Source organism: Odocoileus virginianus, unplaced genomic scaffold, assembly GCF_023699985.2.
Source record: "Odocoileus virginianus isolate 20LAN1187 ecotype Illinois unplaced genomic scaffold, Ovbor_1.2 Unplaced_Contig_23, whole genome shotgun sequence".
In the NCBI taxonomy this organism is placed as follows: Eukaryota; Metazoa; Chordata; class Mammalia; order Artiodactyla; family Cervidae; genus Odocoileus; species Odocoileus virginianus.
In genome coordinates, this window is record NW_027224340.1 from 596722 (window position 1) to 619000 (window position 22279).

The window sequence follows — 22279 nt, forward strand, 5'->3', positions numbered from 1 at the left end:
GACGAGTGGGGGGACTACAGCAGGTGAGAACTCTAGATCGAGAAGGCACCCTGGTCCTAGGCATTCACCCATCCCACCAAAACCTCAGTGCAATGAAAGAAAAGATGCATGTTTTAAAAGAACAAGCCCACAAGGGCGCTAGAACACAAGAACAGATAAAATTAGCACACCAGACACTTCCAGGAATCTCAGGCAGACAGAAGGCAGATGGAGAAGACTGGTTTGAGGCTGGTGGCATCAGCAAGGTGTTTCCCCTCTTTTCCTGGAATGCATCTATAAATAACAAGGAAAACAAGAAATAAAAACACGTATTCCATTAACAGTAGAGCAAGGAGGTGGCAAAACCCCCCATCCTGCAAAGGTGAAGGGCTGAAAATGCCGCAGCTGTCAGGCAGGTATGAAGGTGCTGGCCGCAGGCTCCACAAAGAGCCATAAGGATTCTTCTCAGAGGCAGGCACCCCTGCACATGGAACCCACTTCCTGAGGTCCCTGGGCCAGTCTGGGTAATGAGCACGCAGCCCGCTCCTGGCGCAGGGGCTTCACCTGTGAAAAGCTACAGCTGCCCATCTCCATGGCCTCAGAGAAGATGGGTTGAACAGCTCCAGCTCCACAGTTTGGAGCATCCTTCATACAAATGCAGACAGCTCAAGCAGAAGCACACACATACATAAGGGACATCAGCTCCCAGCCTGCCTGGGAGGAATGGACCTATTTGCCACCTCAACCCAAACAACTAAAAAAATGAATGAAACACATGGAACCAGAGTTCTCAGGCTGATGGGCATCAGGAATAAAGGGTGGGAAAGCCTGTGATCATGTCAGCTCATCACCTGAAGGGCACGTCCAGCTGAGGACATGCAGAGCAGACCTGGGAACAACTTGGGATGCCTGGGTCTTGCTGGAGTCCACAGGGTCCAGTACCAGGTAGAACCTCAGAGGCCTGCAGAGGGTCCCCAGTCACTCAGCTGATTTACTGGCCAGCACATGGGCAGAAAAATAATGTCCCCAAGGATGCCCATGTCCCCATGCTTAGCATAGGAGTATGTTACTTAGCTGGCAAAAGGGACTTAGCAGATGGGGTCAAGGGCACAGACCTTGAGGTGAGGAACTACCCTGGATTATGTCAGCGAGACCCGCCTTAGTTCTTAAGAGCGAAGAACTTTTCTCAACTGCATCAGAGACAGGAGAAGAAGGGAGGAAACAAACAAAGCACGGGAACAACCCACCTGACCTGCTGCACAGATGGCGCGGGAGGCCAGAGTCGACCCAAGGCGCGGGAGGAGCCACCCAAAATGACTCGCAGAAACAATCCCTGCGGCTCGCAATGAGCCAGGCGAGGGCCTCTCCTGGCAGCAGGGGAATATCACAACTCTCAGAGCACTGGGAAGGGCACTCAGGAGAGTTCCAACTCAGGAAAGAAGTAAAACGAGGGCGTGCCCTAGGGGCCCAGTGGTGAGGATCCCAGGTTCTCACTGCCATGGCCCAGGTTCAATATCTGGTTGGGGAACTGAGATCCTGCAAGCCAAGCCGTGCAGCCAAAAAAGGAAAAAGAAGAAAAAGGTAAAATGCCATTCTGGTTTCACCTACCAAAGCTAAAAGCAAGACCTGAAAGGATCAGACCGTTCCCAAGTAACTTAGACCAGCCCAGCACAAAGCTTGAGAATAACAAGAGGAATACAAAACACCACACACCAACAAACAAATAAAAGAAAGAAAAATAACAGTGTCTGGCATCCAATCAAAAATGACCAGGCACGAAAAGAGGAAAGAAAAGTGAAAGTGAAAGTGAAGTCGTCTCTGACTCTTTTCCGGCCAGTGGACTGTAGCCTACCAGGCTCCTCCTTCCATGGGATTCTCCAGGCAAGAATACTGGAGTGGGTTGCCATTTCCTTCTCCAGGGGATCTTCCTGACTCAGGGATCGAACCCGGGTCTCCATTGCAGGCAGACGCTTTAACCTCTGAGCCACCAGGGAAGCACTACACAACCCAAATTTGCTGTATGGCTAAGAAACTCAAACAGGGGCTCTGTAGCCCCTAGAGGGGTGGGATGGGGAGGGAGATGGGAGGGAGGTTCAAAAGGGAGGGGATATATGTATACCTATGGCTGATTTATGTTGAGGTTTGACAGAAAATAACAAAATTCTGTAAAGCAATTATCCTTCAATAAAAAAATAAATTAAAAGAAACAACACACAACCCATAATGAGGGTGAGTCAGTCAACAGACGCTGACCTGGAAATGGTGCAGAGGAAAGAATTACTAGATAAGACATTTAGATTACAACTGTATTTTATATATTCTAGAAACCACAGGAAACACTAAGTATGTCAACATAAAGAGGCTAAAGTAAAAGAATGGGAGAAGAAAAATGAGGCTGACAATAATCACAAAAAAGCTGGAGGGGCTTCCCTGGTAGTCCACTGGTTAAGAATCCACCTGCCAATGCAAGGAACACAGGTTCGGTCCCTGGTCTGGGAAGACCCCACATGCCTCAGGGCAGTTAAGCCTGTGCAACACAACTCCTGAACCTGTGTGCTGCAGCTACTGAAGCCCACATATTCTAGAGTCCGAGCTCTGCAACAAGAGAAGCCACTGCAATGAGAAGCCTGCACACCACAGCTAGAGAGTAGCCCCTGCTCGCTGCAACTAGAGAAAGCCCATGCACAACAGTGAAGACTCGGTGCAGCCAAAAATTTATAAATAAATAATTTTTTAAAAGCTGGAGTTGACTATATTAATATTAGATAAAGTAGACTTCAGAGACATAACAATTTTTTTTAATTAAATCACTTTTTATTTGGAAAAGTGTATGTTTAATAACTGACTTCCTACTGGTTCAATCAACATTTTGCAAGCACTTGTACACATCCAATAAAATATTTCTGAAGCTTGTGCTTGGTAATCAATCTGCTTTTCTCATTCTCCAGAATGATTTAAAATCTTAACTCATTTTAAGAGTTTTAAATGGCTCCTGCCAGGGTCCAGCCTCGGCAGGATCCAGGGGGTACCCTCAGGATGAACGGCGTCGGCGAGAGAGAGAAGACACGTGAGACCAGCCTTGATAGGGCCAAGTCTGCGAGGGAGAGAGAGAGAGAGAGAGTGACCAGACGGGGGGTGCAGCAGAGTCTGGCAGAGTCTGGCAATGCTTTATTTTTTACCGTAGCTTTTATACCCTAAGTTAGTACATTTCTAAGGGGAAGATAGTTTAACATTACATCAGCTTGTTCTTCACGAAACCAGGGTGTTTTCTGCATACTTCTTTGTTTATGAGGGTCTTGTACATTATCTTCTGGCCTTGGGGCCTATTAACATTTTATGCAAGTCAGGTGAATGTAAACCTATTTTCTGTTTCTATGGTGACCTTAACTGAAAGGTAGCAGTCTCATAGGGCAACAGTACAGAGCAGAAGTATAACCTTGTTAACACAAAAATTAATCCTTCTGCAGAAGTTGTCAGTTGCGTTTATCTAAGAAGTTTACCCCACACTGACTCTGCGACTTTGGTGAGGCAGCTTCTGCCTAGCACTCCTGGCTGACAATTAACAACCATTTCATTGTTACCACACTAGGGCTAAGTTCTTATTTCTCTAGATCTTTAACTATATTAACAATGGTTTCTATAACACAACCTTAGCACATTAAAAGCAAAAACACAGCAAGCAAAACACAGCAAGCAAACGTCAACTCAATAACCACCTATAGAATAATTTTTCTTGTTTTCTAATAGGACTCCTTTACCCCTTAAAAAGGCTCTATGTCTATTAGGGCTTTTATATAATCAGGTTCTTTAAGCTATTTTATGATTAGGATATTATAAGCAATCAAGCATATTAGTACCAAGGGCATAAATGCATTTGGCTAACAAATTACCAGCAAAGGAGTTTAAATTAAAACACTCCTTTCACCTTGGATAATCTCATAAAATACCACCACCTGGGAAACTTGTTGATTAAAGTTCTAAATTGATTCTTATTTGGGAAGAGATCGGGGAAGGCCTTCTGCCTGTGTCACAGAAATTAGGGAGTAGTCTATTAAGGCAGGCGTCAGAAAGACAGATATTATCTTTAAGGTGAGCGCTGGGGGCAGCTTTTCGGAATCCCTGAAAACTTGATCTGCCTTGCCTGTCAGGCTTTCTCATCATGACCTTGTCATGGGTGGGATCTCGTGTGCCGGATTCCGGCAGGCTCCCACACTGGCAGCTGCCCAGAATGATTCACCATGACGCAGCATTCTGCAAATGAGACTATGCTGGTCTCCCTACAAGAAGGCTTGGCCACCAGAAGCTGTCCTGGACCCTCCGAAACCTCCACTACAGGAAAGGTCCTCTCCTCCACTTTCCTAATTAACTTCTCCAGGTGGTAATCACTTTTCTGTCAACTAGAGTAAGATCCTCATGGGTTCCCTAAGTCTTTCTTCACCCCTACTCATTTCTGTATTCACTACTCCTATTTTCTACAGTGAGACAATGGAAACTGTATCATTGCTGTTGGTAGATAAGTAGGTCTTGAATTCATTTTGCAAACAAGACCTGTTCTATCTACCTTTTCATTTAGGAGGCTAAAAGCAGAGTCAGCTTGACTTCAAGGACTCTATTTTCTTAGCAGAGGCATAACAATTCTAAACATTTATTACGCACATAATAACAGAGCTTTAAAATACACAAAGTCAAAACTAAAAAAATTCAAGGAGAAATAAACAAATGCAAAATACAACAGAAATTCCAACAGCCCTCTATTTGTAATTGTGATAATAAGTGTACAGAAAATCACTGCAGGTACAGAAGACTTGAACAATACCATCAATCAACTTGGTTCAAGCAGAATTTTTTTTTCCAACTATTACTTTATTTATATTACTATGCTTAAGTTACATGGAAAAGACAACCAAGCAGTTCTGCCCCACATCAGGAAAAGTTTCCAATCAACACCAATCATGTGGTGACAAATAACTAGGAATGGTGACATCTTTGGGTCAAGACTGACAAGGAAGAATGGGCTCTGATGCTACGGTTCATCTCCAACAAGAACATGGCACAATGGCCAGCACAAGCAACACTAACACTGAGCCTTTAGCGCTGGTCACAGACTCGGATCTCTCCTCTGAAGCTGGCAAATCAAATGAAATAACTGAGCTTTAGAAAAAAGTCTTAAAATGAAGCCCAAATAAACTTAAAAACCATGCTCTTGACACATTTTCCTTGCAAAATTTACATAAAATACTTTTTCACTCTTAATAGCCCAGATTTTTTTCCTCACATAGCCCACCATGTAGCTGCAGATAGACTATTCTGCCTCAAGATGTAAACACAGGGGGAAAAAAAAGGCATCTGCATAATATTCTCTCTACACACTGCTGTTGGATGGAAAATAGAAAATTTAAAAAAAAAAAAAGGAAAGAAAGGAAGGTTCCATCATAGATTCTCACAACCTCTTGTTCCGCAGTTCATGAATCCGACTCTGATGCTAAGGTGACAGTGTATGTAAGTAGATTTTTGTTTTCAGTGAAGGAGACCTGGGAAAAGATGGATTTCTCTCTTTTTCTTCAAGAGTTATCAGATGGTACATGCTCCTCAAAGCCCTCACTTTCTCGAACTAGAGCGCGTTCCAGGATCACACGACCTTCCTTATAACGCTGGCTGTCTTCAGTGGCAAACTCATAGATCCATCCCAGTTTGCTATTGCAGTTTTTGCAGCTCACGTCTCGAACCATGTGGCGGCCAGTGAGCATGACCCGATCTTGAACTTCACTATACTGTAGGTTAACTACCTTGTTAAAAAGAAATGCTCTGCCAGTGGCGCCTGTGAATCGAGTGGAGATGAGTTCCGAACGGTTGGTCAGGATCGTATCGCAGTTTGCACAGGAAAACAGACGGGTACCACCGATATGATCAAGGAAAATCCTGCCCATTTTTATAGCTGAAGCTCTAAAAACCCCGAGCGGCTGTGAAGTCGGCGGCCGCCTGCGGCTTTTCGCTTCTCAGCTGGGATCCAAGCAGTATTTTTATAACATTCCATTCATTAACAGAAGAATATATATTTCTTCAAAAAGCTCATGAAACATTTACCAAGACTGACTATATTCTGAGCAATAAAACAAGTCTCAATAAATCTAACAGTATTCAAGTCTTACAAACTATGTTTTCTGTGCTGCTAGGTCATTCAGCTATTTGTGATTCTAAGGACAGTAGCCTGCCAGGCTCCTCTGTCCATGAGATTTTCCAGGCAAAAATACCAGAGTGGGTTGCCAGGGTTGCCAGGAAGATCTTCCTCCAGAGGATCTTCCCACCCAGGGATCAAACCTGCGTTTCCTAAGTCTCCTGTATTGCCCAGCGGGTTCTTTACCACTGGAAAGCCCCTGTTCTCTGACCACATGGGATTAGATTTGAAATCAATAAAAGAAAGCTATCTGAGAAATCTGAGTATTTATCAACTAGTTAATATGCTTTAAAATAATTCATGAGTCAAAAAAATAAATGCAAAAAATGAAATTAGAAAGCATTTTAAAGTGAATGAAAATGAACACATATCAAAATGTGTGGGAGAAATTTAAACAATAAAAAAATGTGTGGGAAATAAATAGCACTAAGTGGTTGTATTAGAAAAGAATGACATTGTGGATCTGAACAACAGCAACCTCATTTAGGAGGGGAACCCAGAGAGGGTGATCACTCACATACCCCTCCAAGTGAATCACAAAGCCAACAAAAGGAGCCATGACTTGCATTCCCAGCAGGAAGACATCTCTGCTTTGGGACAGGCCACAAACCTAGCAGATGGAAACCTCAGCTCAGAGAGTGGGAAGCCACCACCATCCTAAACACCCTTTCCCTCCCATAGACTTTCCTTCAGAGCAACCCCTCCTTTTCTCTGCAAAGTAACTTCCTCTCCTTTGTTTGCTGGACTTGCCTATTATTTTTGTTGTTCGGTCATTCAGCTGTGTCCGACTCTTTGCATCCCCATGGACTGCAGCATACCATGGACAGGCTTCCCTGTCCTTCACCATCTCCCAGAGCTTGCTCAAACTCATGTCCATTGAGTCAGTGATGCCATCCAAACATCTCATCCTCTGTCATCCCCTTCTCCTCCTGCCTTCAATCTTTCCCAGAATCAGGGTCTTTTCTAATGAGTCAGCTCTTCACATCAGGTGGCCAAAGTATTGGAGTTTCAGCTTTAGCATCAGTCCTTCCAATGAATATTCAGGATTGATTTTCTTTAGGATTGACTGGTTTGATCTCCTTGCAGTCCAAGGGACTCTCAAGAATTTTCTCCAACACCACAGTTCAAAAGCATCAGTCCTTCAGCACTCAATTTGCTTTATGGTCCAACTCTCACATCCATACATGACTACTGGAAAAACCATAGCCTTGACTAGACGGACCTTTGTGGACAAAGTAATGTCTCTGCTTTTTAATATGCTGTCTAGGTTGGTCATAACTTTTCTTCCAAGGAGCAAGCGTCTTTTAATTTCATGGCTGCAGTCACCATCTGCAGTGATTTTGGAGCCCAAGAAAATAACCTGTCAGTTTCCATTGTTTCCCCATCTATTTGCCATGAAGTGATGGGACTGGATGCCATGATCTTAGTTTTTTGAATGTTGAGTTTTAAGCCAACTTTTTCACTCTCCTCTTTCACTTTCATCAAGAAGCTCTTTAGTTCCTCTTTGCTTTCTGCCATAAGGGTGGTGTCATCTGTATATCTGAGGTTATTGATATTTCTCCCAGCAATCTTGATTCCAGCTTGTGCTTCATCCAGCCCAGCATTTTGCATGATGTACTCTGCATAGAAGTTAAATAAGCAGAGTGACAAAATAAAGCCTTGATGTACTCCTTTTCTAATTTGGAACCAGTCCATTGTTCCATGTCCAGTCCTAACTGTTGTTTTTTGACCTGAATACAGCTTTCTCAGGAGGTCGGTAAGGTGGTCTGATAGTCCCATCTCTTTAAGAATGTTCCACAGTTTATTGTGATCCATACAGTCAAAGGCTTTGGTGTAGTCAATGAAGTAGAAGTAGATATTTTTCTGGAATTCTCTTGCTTTTTCTTCCAATGGATGTTGGCAATCTGATCTCCAGTTCCTCTGCCTTTTCTAAATCCAGCTTGAACACGTGGAAGTTTTTGGTTCACGTACCAAAAACTGAAGCTCAGCTTGGAGAATTTTGAGCATTACTTTGCTAGCATGTGAAATGACTACAGTTCTGCAGTAGTTTGAACATTCTTTCACACTGCCTTTCTCTGGGATTGGAAAGAAAACTGATCTTTCCAGTCCTGTGTACCCTTCTAGTCCTGTGGCCACTGTTGAGTTTTCCAAATTTGTTGCCATATTGACTGCAGCACTTTCATAGCATCATCTTTTAGGATTTGAAATAGCTCAGCTGGAATTAGTTTTATATAGATTTTGCTATAGTATGGCTGTCCTGAGTTGCAATTCTCTGCTATTCCCAGATAAACACATTTTGCTGATAAAATAATTAGCTCTTTTAGTTTTAAGGTCAACAACATTAAATCCTACCTTAAGAAATTACACACTCAAAAGAAGCAAAAGAATTAAAATACTGAATCTAAATCCAGCTTGAACATGTGGAAGTTTTTGGTTCACGTACCGCTGAAGCCCAGCTTGGAGAATTTTGAGCATTACTTTGCTAGCGTGTGAAATGAGTACAATTAGTACACAAAGAAATTATTTAAAAAATCACTACAATATTGTAAAGTAATTAGCCTCCAACTAATAACAATAAATGAAAAAAAAAATCAAAGTGCCAAAGGCTAGTTATTTAAGAAGATCAATAAATTTGATAACCATCCTGCCTGACTGATCAGGAAAAAGACGGACAACACAAATTACCAATCTTAAGAATGAGAACAAACAGATTCTACAGACATTAAAAGGATAATAATCTTTAGATAATATATCTTTAGATATATTTATATTTATTTATATCTTTAGATCTTTATTTATATCTTTAGATAATATATCTAACTTGTCAAAGGTAAATTGGACAATTTAAATGAAACAGACAAGTCAACTATACCTCAATAAAAAATTTTTACAATCAAAAAACAAAAGAAAAAGACAAATTCCTTGAAACACAAACTATCAAAGCTCACTCAAGAAAAAATAGATTAAAAATAAATAAACTTAAAGAAAGGAAAAAATAGATAATCTAGGACTTCTCTGGTGGTCAAGTGGTTAAGATTCCACACTTCCACGGCAGGATCCACATGTTTGATTCCTGGTCAGGGAACTAAGATACCCCATACCATGTGGCACTGTCAAAAAAAAGAAAAAGGAAAAGAAAGAAAAAAATAGACCTGTATTTAACAAAGAAGTGAAGTTGTAGTTAAAAGCCTTCACACAGAGAAAACTCTAGCCCTAGATGACTTCCCTGGGGAATTCTATCAAACATTTAAGGAAGAAACAATTCCAACACTACACAGATTCTTCCAGAGAAACTGAACCTAAAAAGCACTTACCAACTGATTCTCTGAGGTTAGCATTACTCTGATAGCAAAACCAGACACAGATATTACAAACAATGAAAACTATAAATCAATATCCTTCATAGATGCAAAATTTCTTAACAATATTTTATCAAATCATATCCAACAACATGTAAAAATGATAATACCTCACGACCAAATTGGGTCATTCCATGAATGCAAGGTTGGTTGGGTATTTTTAACTCCAGCCACTGCAGTTAAATAACAGACCAAAAAATAAAAACCATATAATCATCTCAACAAATGCAGAAAAAGCATTTGTCACAATCCAACATCCACTTATAATAAAAATTATCAACAAACAGGAACAGAAGAAAACTTCCACAATCTGATAAAGAGCACCAAAGGGAAATCTATAGGAACATTATACTTAACAGTAAAAGACTAAATGCTATCTACAGGATGGGGAACAAGGCAAGGATGCCTGCTCTCACTAGTTCTATTCACTATCAGCTGGAGGTTTTAGTCTGTGTGATAAGGCAAGAAAAAAAAATAAGACATCCAAACTGAAAAAGAAGTAAAACTATTTTTATTCACAGGTGATGTGATCATCTATGCAGAAAATGCTACAGAATCTATAGTTGGAACCAGATCAATAAGTCATCTAGCAAGATCACAAAATATAGTTACTATTAAATTTTTAAAAAACATTAATATTAAAAAATCAAATGTATTTCCATATACTGACAATAAACAATCAAAAATTGAAAAAGCCACAACATCTGCCACTGAGCAAAAATTATATGAAATATTTAGGGACAAAATTGACAAAAGATGGACAATGCAGTAAAACTATCAAACACTGCTGAGATACAAAAGAAAACTTAAATAAATGGAGAGAAATACTGTACAGGAAATCAATTCTTTGCAAATGGATCTACAGATTGAATGCATTCCCAATCAAAATTCCAGCATGTTTTTTGTAGAAACTGACAGACTAATTCTAAAATTCATATGGAAATGCCGAGGGCCTAAAATAGCCAAGATAACTCTGGGAAAAAAAAAAAAAAATGGAGAACCCATACTACGTGACTTCAAGAGTTATATGGCACACCACACCACTTGGTAGCAGACACAGTTCCCACCACTCAGTGATAGGCATACTGTGATCAACATTAGCCACCCCCTCCTCACCCTGCTCCAACCCTTCATATTGGGCAGCAGGTGCCCTGCACCCCCTCTGAGAGCCCATCTCTGATGACTGCCTCTCCTAACGTTGCCTTGGCCACTTCCTCCACCCTGAGAGTGCTGGTCTTCATCAAACACAGGCCGTATCATGCCACACCACCGCTCAGCGGTCTTCACTGCTGTTCACAGAATCAAAGCAATACCTTCGACAAAGACTTCTGCAACCCAGACCCAAGTCCCTCTCTGCTCCTCTCTCATCCCTCATGCTGCAGGCATCCTGAATGCCCTGGGCCAGGGCTTGGGCTCTGTTACTTCTGCTTCTGCTGATGCCTACAAGCACCCCACCCTGTCCTCTTCACCCCCACAGAACACATTCATTCCTCAGAGGTCAATCATTTACCTCCCCCAGGACACTGTCACCCCTCTAGTGGGTGACCCAGGGTTCCCCCGGTCCTGGCTCCTACACGGATGGTGGCATCCCTTCTGAACAGCAGATGTGCGTGTTGATCTGCCTTCAGCCCATCATGCACACAGAGAAAGCTTGGCTTATATTCTTAGCATATACACAATTTCAAAAAACAAACAAAACACTGTTCATTGAAGGAAAAGACTCAAAATTCTCATGTAAGACTCAATATTATAAAACTGTCAATTTTCTTTCATCTATAAAAATGTCAATCAGGCTACTGGAGGGTTCCACTTGATAAAATGGTTCCAAATTCATATGGAAGAATCAACATACAACAGTAGCAAACTAAATTCTAAAAAGTCTGTGAACAGTGGGATTTGTCCTATGTTATGTTCAGTTCAGTTCATTCGCTCAGTCGTGTCCAACTCTTTGCAACCCCATGGACTGCAGCATACCAGGCTTCCATGTCCATCACCAACTCCCAGAGCTTGTTCAAACTCATGTCCATCAAGTCAGTGATGCCATCCCAACATCTTATCCACTGCCGTCCCCTTCGCTTCCTACCTTCAATCTTTCCCAGCATCAGGGTCTTTTCTAATTCAGTTCTTCGAATCAGGTGGCCAAACTATTGGAGCTTCAGCTTCAGTATCAATCCTTCCAAGGAATATTCATGACTGATTTCCTTTAGGATGCACTGGTTTGAACTCCCTGCTGTCCAAGGCACTCTCAAGAGTCCTTCTCCAACACCACAGTTCAAAAGCACCAATTCTTCGGTGCTCAGCCTTCTTTATAGTCCAACTCTCACATCCATACATGACTACTGGAAAAACCATAGCTTTGACCTTTGTCAGCAAAGTAATGTCTCTGCTTTTTAATATGCTGTCTAGGCTGGTCATAGCTTTTCTTCCAAGGAGCAAGCATCTTTTAATTTCATGGCTGCAGTCACCATCTGCAGTGATTTTGGAGCCCAAGAAAATAAAGTCTGTCGGTGTTTCCATTGTTTCCCTAATTATTTGCCATGAAGTGATGGGACAGGATGCCATGATCTTCATTTTTTGAATGTTGAGTTTTAAGCCAACTTTTTCACTCTCCTCTTTCACTTTCATCAAAAGGCTCTTCAGTTCTTCTTCGCTTTCTGCCATAAGGGTGGTGTCATCTGTGTATCTGAGGTTATTGATATTTCTCCCAGCAATCTTGATTCCAGCTTGTGCTTCATCCAGCCTGGCAGTTTTCGCATGATGTACTCTGCATATAAGTTAAATAAGCAGAGTGACAATATACAGCCTTGACATACTCCTTTCCCAATTTGGAACCAGTCTGCTGTTTCATGTCTGGTTCTAACTGTTGCTTCTTGACCTGCATACAGATTTCTCAGGAGGCAGGTCAGGTGGTCTGGTATTCCCATCTCTTTCAGAATTTTCCACAGTTTATTGTGATCCACATAGTCAAAGGCTTTGGTGTAGTCAATAAAGCAGAAGTAGATGTTTTTCTGGAACTCTCTTGCTTTTTCGATGATCCAACGGATGTTGGCAATTTGATCTCTGGTTCCTCTGCCTTTTCTAAATGCTTGAACATCTGGAAGTTCACAGTTCGCGTACTGTTGAAGCCTGGCTTGAAGAATTTTGAGTATTACTTTGCTAGCGTGTGAGATGAGTGCAATTGTGTGGTAGTTTGAACATTCTTTGGCATTGCCTTTCTTTGGGATTGGAATGAAAACTGACCTTTTCCAGTCCTGTGGCCACTGCTGAGTTTTCCAAATTTGCTGGCATACTGAGTGCAGCACTTTCACAGCATCATCTTTTAGGATTTGAAATAGCTCAACTGGAATTCCATCACCTCCACTAGCTTTGTTTGTAGTGATGCTTCCTAAGGCCCACTTGACTTTGCACTCCAGGATATCTGGCTGTAGGTGAGTGATCACACCATCGTGGTTATCCAGGTCATGAAGATCTTTTTTGTATAGTTCTTCTGTGTATTCTTGCCACCTCTTCTTAATATCTTCTGCTTCTGTTAGGTCCATACCATTTCTGTCCTTTATTGTGCCCATCTTTGCATGAAATGTTCCCTTGGTATCTCTAATTTTCTTGAAGAGATCTCTAGTCTTTCCCATTCTATTATTTTCCTCTATTTCTTTGCACTGATCACTGAGGAAGGCTTTCTTATCTCTCCCTGCTATTCTTTGGAACTCTGCATTCAGATGGGTATATTTTTCCTTTTCTCCTTTGCCTATTTCACTTCTTTTCTTTTCTCAGCTATTTGTAAGGCCTCCTCAGACAACCATTTTGCCTTTTTGCATTTCTTTTTTTTGGGAATGGTCTTGATCCCTGCCTCTGTACAATATCATGAACCTCCACCCACAGTTCTTCAGGCACTCTATCAGATCTAATCCCTTGAATCTTTCTGAATTTCACTGTATAATCAATCGTAAGGCACTGGATTTGAGTCATACCTTAATGGTCTAGTGCTTTTCTCTACTTTCTTCAATTTAAGCCTGAATTTTGCAAAAGAGTTCATGATCTGAGCCACAGTCAGCTCCCAGTCTTGTTTTTGCTGACTGTATAGAGCTTCTCCATCTTTGGCTACAAAGAATATAATCAATCTGATTTCAGTATTGACCATCTGGTGATGTCCATGTGTAGAGTCATCTCTTGTGTTGTTGGAAGAGGGTGTTTGCTATGACCAGTGTGTTCTCTTGGCAAAACTCTGTTAGCCTTTGCCCTGCTTCATTTTGTACTCCAAGGCCAAATTTGCCTGTTACTCCAGGTATCTCTTGACTTCCTACTTTTGCATTCCAGTCCCCTATGATGAAAAGGACATCTTTTTTGGGTGTTAGTTCTAGAAGGTCTTGTAGGTCTTCATAGAACCATTCAACTTCAGCTTTTTGGCATTAGTGGTTGGGCATAGACTTGGATTACTGTGATACTGAATGGTTTGCCTTGGAAACGAACAGAGATCATTCTGTCATTTTTGAGACTGCACCCAAGTACTGCATTTTGGACTCTTTTGTTGACTGTGAGGGCTACTCCATTTCTTCTAAGGGATTCTTGCCCACAGTAGTAGATATAATGGTCATCTGAATTAAATTTTCCCATTCCAGTCCATTTTATGTTATGTTAAAATGTACTAAAATGCTGCCATAATTAAAACTATGCCTTTGTTATAAGAGGCACACAAATCAACAGAACTGTACGGAGAGTCAGAAATAAACACCAATAAGGAATAAAAAGGGAAAAATTTAAATAATAAGGAAATTGCCAACAAATAGTGTAGGAACAGCTTGGTAGGCACTCAGGGGAAAAAATTAGTTTTCCCTACATCTTTCCTTACCCCAAAATAAATGTTAGATGGATATAAGCATCACATGTAAAAAGTAAATGTAATCCTAAGTAGAAAATACAAGGACATATCTTAAAGTCTTAGAGTAGGGAAGGGTTTTCTAAGCCAGACACAAAACTCCACACACCTTAATGAAAGCTTTCAGTTGGACTATATGAAATTTTTTAATTTCTGAAAATCAGAAGCATACACAAACTCAAGACCACATCCATACATACACCTATGCCCACAATCGTACACTCTCAGACCTCACTCCATCCTCAATAGAGCATAAAGTAAATGAAAGACAAAATGGGTCAAATCATTCATTATAGGTATGACAAGAGCCTAATCTGTCTAACATTAACATGCACAGAAGTGCACCCACATCAACAAGACAAACAGGAAGACAGGAGGCACAAAGAAGACCAGCAGCCTGGGACTCCGCTTTCCGTGCACCACCACTTTCCCCCACTGCCCCGCAGGACTGAGGGGCGGGTAGCGCGGCCTGCAGTGGCCACACATAGGTGGGGACAGCTAGCAGAGCCTGTGGAGTGTTTCCTACAAGCCTGAATGGTCGCACTCTGTGATGGGATCGTCCACCTTCCAATACCCGTCTACAGAAGCCCACAGTGTCATAAAAAAACACATATGTCGTCCTCACTTCAGCAGCACATATACTAAAATTGGAATGATACAGAGAAGATTAGCATGGCCCCTGCGCAAGGATGACATGCAAATTCGTGAAGCGTTCCATATTTTTGCTCCATGGCCCTCCATCATCAGGGGACCATTTCCCCACCTCACCCCTTCCTTCACAGTATTTAAGAAATAAAAAGTCAGATTTTCCTGGTCAAAAAAAAAAAAAAAACCACACAAAACACATGTCAATCAGGGATCTGGTTAGATTTGAAAAAACAAGCACTGGAAAAAAGTGGTAGCCAGGTAAGTACAGATTACCTGGACTTGACTGGTTTCGAAGGTCTCCACCTGCAGCCCCTGCCCCAGGCCAGGAGGTCTGTGGAGCTGACTGACCTGTGAGCACAGTGCTGATGGCAAAGCCAGGTGAAACCACCACAGAAGAAGGGGGCATACAGACAGGGGAGGGCCCAGGAGGTCCCCTGCGTCCCATGGGAAGCACCTTAGAGGCACCATCTCCTCAATCTGCATGGCCAAGTAGGTCCAAGAGGGGCACACTGTGAGCAGCTGGTCAGCGGTGGGGCAGGACTCCACCAGGACTGGCTCCCACACTCCCCTCCATACCTGCCCACCTGCCCACCCTGATGCTCCTGGCACATGGCACAGGGCAGAGCCATCAGGGCCTTCCCTCCCTGCACTGGACACACTGTGGGCCAGTGAGGAAGCAGCTGCCCCCTCCCCCATGCTCACCAGTAGTCAGCATTGAGTCAATGACATTTAGTAAATGCCCACCAGGTACAGCCCCTGGCCTGAAAAACGCCTACTTGTATTTCAACTGCCACATGGGCTGACAAACCTAACAGTGGTACAGGACCACTTCACTGAGTTGGATGGGGCTCAAAATGGGGTGTGGGAGACCAAGGAGGGTCACATACCTCCCAGCCCAGAGGCAACAGGAACTGGAGGTAGGTGTGTGAGGGGAGACTAGGAAGTCAGGAGGCCCAGGGGGGAATCACAAGATCGCCCCACCAGGCCCAGGGTCTTTCCCTCCCAGCACAGGAGCCAGAGCAGGAACCAACTTCCAGTTACCAACAAGAACCGGGGCAGATGACCTGGAAAACACAGTCCACAGCTCACTGCTCACAGCTCCTGGAGAGCACTGATTCTCAATGTAAGCCACACCAGCGGTGTCACCCCACAGAAGTGGTTGGCCCTCCAGCTCCGTGAGGAAAGCACACGTCTCAAGACGCCCAGCAGCCAGCATCCCTTGAACAATAGCAGGGACTCTCCTGGAGTGCCTGCCTCAAGAAGGTCAAGTAACTCTGCTCCATGAAAGGGCTCACGCAATCTGGGCTGCTCACTGGCGCCTCGATGGACCCTGGGTCTGAACTAAGCACAGATACCTGCCTCTAGGCATAGGCGGCAGCTATGAGCTCCAGGGAGCAAGCAAGCACCCCAGGGTTCCACCTCTGATCTACTGGGGCCCTCAGCAGGCAGTCGTGGTGGAGTAAGATGCACCAACAACAATCCACATCAGCCTGGACACTGATTTCAAGGTAACCAAGACAGCTCAACTTTGTCATTCCACTCTGGCAACGAAGAGAGACCTGAGGCACGTGCTCACTTGAGTCGTGGCGGCCAAAAGCCCTGTTGACACTGGCATTCCCAGGCCCTCTGGCTGTCAGGATCAGAAGGGTGACCACATCACAATCCTGCACCACTCAAGTGTCCCACCAGATGATTCCCACATAGGTCTCCTGGGGCCCAGGGCCTGCTGGCCATCTCCACCTGGACCATCATCACCACAAACCCAACAGCTCCAACACCACTGTCACCCGACCCCTCCCCGACCCACACCTCACTTGCCTCTTCTGTGTCATCATGCACTTAGCTCTCAGGTCGGAAGCAGCATCACCCCCTTCCTGTTCCTCCACCTCCGTCCCCACACCCTACAGTGACTCACCTTCTTCACCTCTACCACCTCCCTTTCCAAAGTGGTCCCCTCAAGCCAGCCTCCACCCCAACCCTGACTGGCCCCGCAGCAGACAGCCACTCCAGCTAACAGTGCCACAACAGTCCCCTCTGCCCCCTACAACCCTTTGTGCCTCATCGCCCTTGAGCTTTCCAGTCCGCCCCTACCCTACCCCGCTGGGCTGGCAAAGGGGCACCTCTGTAAAGTGTGCAGATGGGAACCGCCATGCCCACAGTGCCCTCTTATCAGGCCCTAGGGCTGCACCGCAGCTGAGTTGGCGCTACAGAAAACGGGAACCCAAAATTGGGCCTAAGAGTCCAGGGACTGGTGGCCAGCCGTGGCCGAGCACCTCTGAGCTCTCACCCGGATTTAGAGCGGAATTTCCCGCAGCCTCTCCAGCTTCACGCCTACAGGGCATGACCAGTAACCCTCGAGACTGAGAACACATTACCTCCCGGCTCTGGACCGCCTCCTCCTCTCACGCCAGAGAGAAAGCAGAAAGAATACAATGGTCCCCGCGCTTTGGGGCCCTCGGGTTTAAGATGAGTTTCCCACAGAGGATCCCCGTTCTTCCCCTGGGGAAGCAAGGAGGTGGACCACAGGCCTCCAAAAAGCGACAAACTGAACGCCCCTCAGGGCGGGGCCAGGCACGGGGGCCGAGCACCCCGAGTCCCACCTTGGGAGGGGCCGGGCACAGAGAACGCGCTCCGCAAGCTGGGCGAGGAAGAAAGTGAGCGGCTGGGCTCCCAGGCCGCTCTTCCGGGTTGTGACGCGGCAAATCCTGCTCCGCGCGGGGCAGGGCGCACCTGAGCCCAGGGAAGAGGGCGGGCTCGGCCCCGCGAAGCCCGGGACCGTCCCTGCGCTCGCCTGGTGACCTTGGAGAGGCGCCCCCTGACTCGGTTTCCCGCGGCGGCCTGGCCAAGGGGGGCGACCCGAAGTTCTGCGGCCTAGGCTTCCCCGAGGGGCACCTCCCCGGGTGACCGCGGCCGGCCCTGACCCCCGGGACCTGTCCGCCCTTTACCTGAGGAGCCGCCGCAGCCGTGGCCGGGGCACCGCCCTCCCGGCAGCCGCTGACCGGAGTGGGCGGGGCCACGAGACGAGCCCGCCCCCTACCAACCGCGGCCCGGCGCGCGGTAACTTGGCCCCGCCCCCAAGCGATCTCTGCGCTCATTGGTCGAGAGAGCATGTCTCTCTCTCTCTCTCTCTCTCTCTCTCTCTCTCTCTCTCTCTCTTCCTCACCCCCCCGCCCCCCGCCCCGAACCCTAGAGAGCAGGAGTGCGCAAACTCCGCCTCGCGCTCGGCACCAACCCCCGGCCGCCTTGTGACCACATCTGACTGTTGGGCGCCAGTCTGGCCGCCCTATGGGCCTCAAGGGATGTGGCAGGTTACTGTGTAGGTGAGGGACCGGGCCCGCTTGCCACTCCTCTCTGTGACCCCGCCCGACTCACCACGGTGATCCTGTCACACAGACACAGACCCACATACCCTGAGATACCTGGGGCACCAATGTACCCAAGCCAGTCCCTTTGCAAACACATACCTGTCCAGGTACACACGCCAGGTGGGCTAGACCTGGACACACACAGGAGCTGTCATGCCCTATATCTCTCACACATGAACACCCAACAAATACCCCAGAGAGCCCAGAGCCACAGGCCCCTCTGCACACAGGTACACTCCTGCACACACGAGGCACACATCTTGTCTGCCAATAGACCCTGGGAATCAAAATGTGAAGGCACGGATAAAACCAGAGCAGAGCACAGGGAAAAGGTTCTCAGACCTAAGTGGTACCAATGCTTTCTTAGGCCACTCTTCTGAGGCACTAGAAGTAAAACCAAAACTAGACAAAGGGGACTAAATCAAACTCACAAGGTTTTGCACAGCAAAGGAAACCATAAACGAAACAAAGTGACAATCTAAAGAATGGGAGAAAATACTTGCAAATGATGTGACCAACAAGTTTTATTTACAAAATACACAAACAGGTCGTAGAACTGAGTGTGTGTGTGTGTGTGTGTGTGTGTGTATACATATATATATATATATATATATATACAGTGTATATATATACAGTGTATATATATATATATATATATACAGTGTATATATATAAATATATATGTATATAAATGGGCAAAGGCACTATGGAGAACAGTATGGAGGTTCCTTTAAAAACTAAAACTAGAGCTACCATATGACCCTGCAATCCCATTCCTGGGCATATATCTGGAGAAAAACATGATCTAAAAGGATATTTTAGTGTTTATTGCAGCACTGTTTACAATAACCAAGACATGGAACACAACCTAAATATCCATCGAGAGGGAATGGAAAAAGATGTGGTACATATATACAATGGAATATTACTCAGCCATTAAAAAGAATGAAATAATGCCATTTGCAGCAACATGGATGGACCTAGAGAGTGTCATACTGAGTGAAGTAAGTCAGACAGAGAAGGAGAAATATTGTATGACATCCCTTATATGTGGAATCTAAAAAGAAATGATACAAATGAACTTACAAAACAGAAAGAGACTCACAGACTTAGAAAACAAACTTATGGTTGCCAGGGGGAAGGGATAGTTAGGGACTTTGGGAAGGTCATGTATACACTGCTATATTTAAAATGGATAACCAACAAGAACCTATTGTATAGCACATGGAACTCTGCTCAATGTTATGTGCCAGCCTGGATGGGAGGTGGGTTTGGGGGACAACGTATGTATCTGGCTGAGTCTCTTCTCTGGTCACCTGAAACTCATTTCATTTCAGTCACTCAGTCATGTCTGACTCTTTGTGACCCCATGGACTGCAGCACGCCAGGCTTCCCTGTCCATCACCAACTCCTGGAGCTTGCTCAAATTCATGTCCATTGAGTCGGTGATGCCATCCAACCATCTCATCCTCTGTTGCCCCCTTCTCCTCCTGCCTTCAATCTTTCCCAGCATCAGGGTCTTTTCCAATGAGTCAGTTCTTCCCATCAGGTGGCCAAAGTATTGGAGTTTCAGCTTCAGCATCAGTCCTTCCAATGAATATTCAGGACTGATTTCTTTTACGATGGACTGGTTGGATCTGCTTGCAGTCCAAGGGACTCTCAAGAGTCTTCTCCAACACCACAGTTCAGAAGCATTGATTCTTTGGTGCTCAGCTTTCTTTATAGTCCAACTCTCACATCCATACATTACTACTGGAAAAACCATAGCTTTGACTAGACAGACCTTTGTCGGCAAAGTAATGTCTCTGCTTTTTAATATGCTGTCTAGGTTGGTCATAGCTTTTCTTCCAAGGAGCAAGCGAGATATATTAAGAAGAGGTGGCAAGAATACACAGAAGAACTATACAAAAAAGATCTTCATGACCCAGATAACCACAATGGTGTGATCACTCACCTAGAGCCAGACATCCTGGAATGTGAAGTCAAGTGGGCCTTAGGAAGCATCACTACGAACAAAGCTAGTGGAGGTGATGGAATTCCCCAGTTGAGCTATTTCAAATCCTAAAAGATGATGCTGTGAAAGTGCTGCACTCAATATGCCAGCAAATTTGGAAAACTCAGCAGTAGCCACAGGACTGGAAAAGGTCAGTTTTCATTCCAATCCCAAAGAAAGACAATGCCAAAGAATGTTCAAACTACCGCACAATTGCACTCATCTCACACGCTAGCAAAGTAATGCTCAAAATTCTCCAAGCTAGGCTTCAACAGTACGTGAACTGTGAACTTCCAGATGTTCAAGCTGGATTTAGAAAAGGCAGAGGAACCAGAGATCAAATTGCCAACATCCATTGGATCATTGAAAAAGCAAGAGAGTTCCAGAAAAACATCTACTTCTGCTTTATTGACTACACCAAAGCCTTTGACTATGTGGATCACAACAAACTGTGGAAAATTCTGAAAGAGATGGGAATACCAGACCACCTGACCTGCCTCCTGAGAAATCTGTATGCAGGTCAAGAAGCAACAGTTAGAACTGGACATTGGAACAATGGACTGGTTCCAAATTGGGAAAGGAGTACATCAAGGCTGTATATTGTCACCCTGCTTATTTAACTTATATGCAGAGTAAACCTGAAACTATCATAACATGAATTGGCTATACACCAGTACAAAATAAAAAGTTTAAAGTCTGGGGAAAAAACATGAACAGAAGACCTAAACAGACATTTCTCCAAAGAAGATATACAGATGGCCAATAGGCACATGAAAAGATGCTCAACATCACTAATTATTGAAAGAAAAGTGAAAGTGAAGTTGCTCAGTTGTGTCTGACTCTTTGCAACCCATGGACTGTAGCCTACCAGGCTCCTCAGTCCATGGAATTTTCCAGGCAAGAGTACTGGAGTGGATTGCCATTTCCTTCTCCAGGGGTTCTCCAGGGGATCTTCCCAACCCAGGAATCCAACCTGGGTCTCCCGCACTGCGGGCAGATGCTTTACCATCTGAGCTACCAGGGAAGCCCAAGAAATGCAGATCGAAACTTTAATAAGGTACCACACCACTCAGGATAGCCATCACTAAACACTCTAGGGACTTCCCTGGTGGTCAGGTGGTTAAAGATCTGCCTTGCAACGCAAGAAACATGGGTTCAGTCCCTGGTTGGGAAACTAAGATCCCACATGCTGCAGAGTTACAGAGCCCACAGTGAAGATCCCACATGCTGCAACCAAGACCCAAGTCAGCAAAATGAATAAATTTTTTAAAAAGTCTACAAATAACAAATGCTGGAGAGGGTGTGGAGAAAAGGGAACTCTCCTCCACTGTTAGTGGGAATGCAAATTGGTGCAGCCAGTATGGAAAACAGTAAGGGGTTCCTCAAAAAACTAAAAATAGAGTTGTATGATCCAGCAGTCCCATTCTAAGGCATATATCTGGAGAAAAGTATAATTTGAAAAGATACATGTACCCCAGGACTATTTACAATAGCCAAGACATGGAAACAGCCTAAATGTCCATTGACAGATGAATGGATAAAGATGTGGTACATATGTACAATGAAATACTACTCAGCCATAAAAAAGAATGAAATAACATAATTTGCAGTAACATGGATGGACCTAGAGATTACTATACTAAGTGAAATAAGTCAGAAAGATAGTCAGAAAGTAAGTCATAAATACCATATGATATCACTTATATGTGGAATCTAAAATATGACACAAATGAACTTATCTATGAAACAGAAACAAACTCACAGACATAGAGAACAGACATGAGGCTGCCAAAGGGGAGGGGTTGAGTGGGCGTTTAGGATTAACAGATGCAAACTATTGCATATAGAGTGGATAAGCAGCAAGATCCTACTGTATAGCAGAGGAAA

The 22279-nt window shown here is 44.4% G+C and overlaps 2 protein-coding genes and 2 non-coding genes across 18 annotated transcripts in view; 1 reads left to right on the plus strand and 3 right to left on the minus strand.

Annotated features, from left to right (window-relative positions):
- The window catches only part of MROH1 (maestro heat like repeat family member 1), a 53933-nt gene extending 35859 nt beyond the window's left edge, over positions 1 to 18074 (minus strand). For 10 of the 15 annotated variants that reach the window (XM_020884053.2, XM_020884046.2, XM_020884068.2 and 7 more), the window contains exons 1-2: positions 17980 to 18074; positions 171 to 273 (exon numbers count right to left, since the gene is read on the minus strand). The gene's annotated coding sequence lies outside the window, so the exon portion shown is untranslated. The other 5 variants (XM_020884006.2, XM_020884012.2, XM_070464296.1 and 2 more) reach the window with 5 other exon arrangements.
- Positions 4481 to 4603, minus strand: LOC139034101 (small Cajal body-specific RNA 15). The gene has a single exon (XR_011486556.1). It is a non-coding gene; the product is annotated as a small Cajal body-specific RNA 15 (non-coding RNA).
- On the minus strand, positions 4822 to 6000 carry LOC110131728 (protein yippee-like 5). Its single transcript, XM_070464442.1, has one exon. It carries the CDS (start codon positions 5904 to 5906, stop codon positions 5541 to 5543), a length of 366 nt encoding a protein of 121 aa, XP_070320543.1. The 5' UTR covers positions 5907 to 6000; the 3' UTR covers positions 4822 to 5540.
- LOC139034100 (U6 spliceosomal RNA) lies at positions 15004 to 15110 on the plus strand. The gene has a single exon (XR_011486555.1). It is a non-coding gene; the product is annotated as a U6 spliceosomal RNA (small nuclear RNA).
- Positions 18075 to 22279: the final 4205 nt, after the last annotated feature.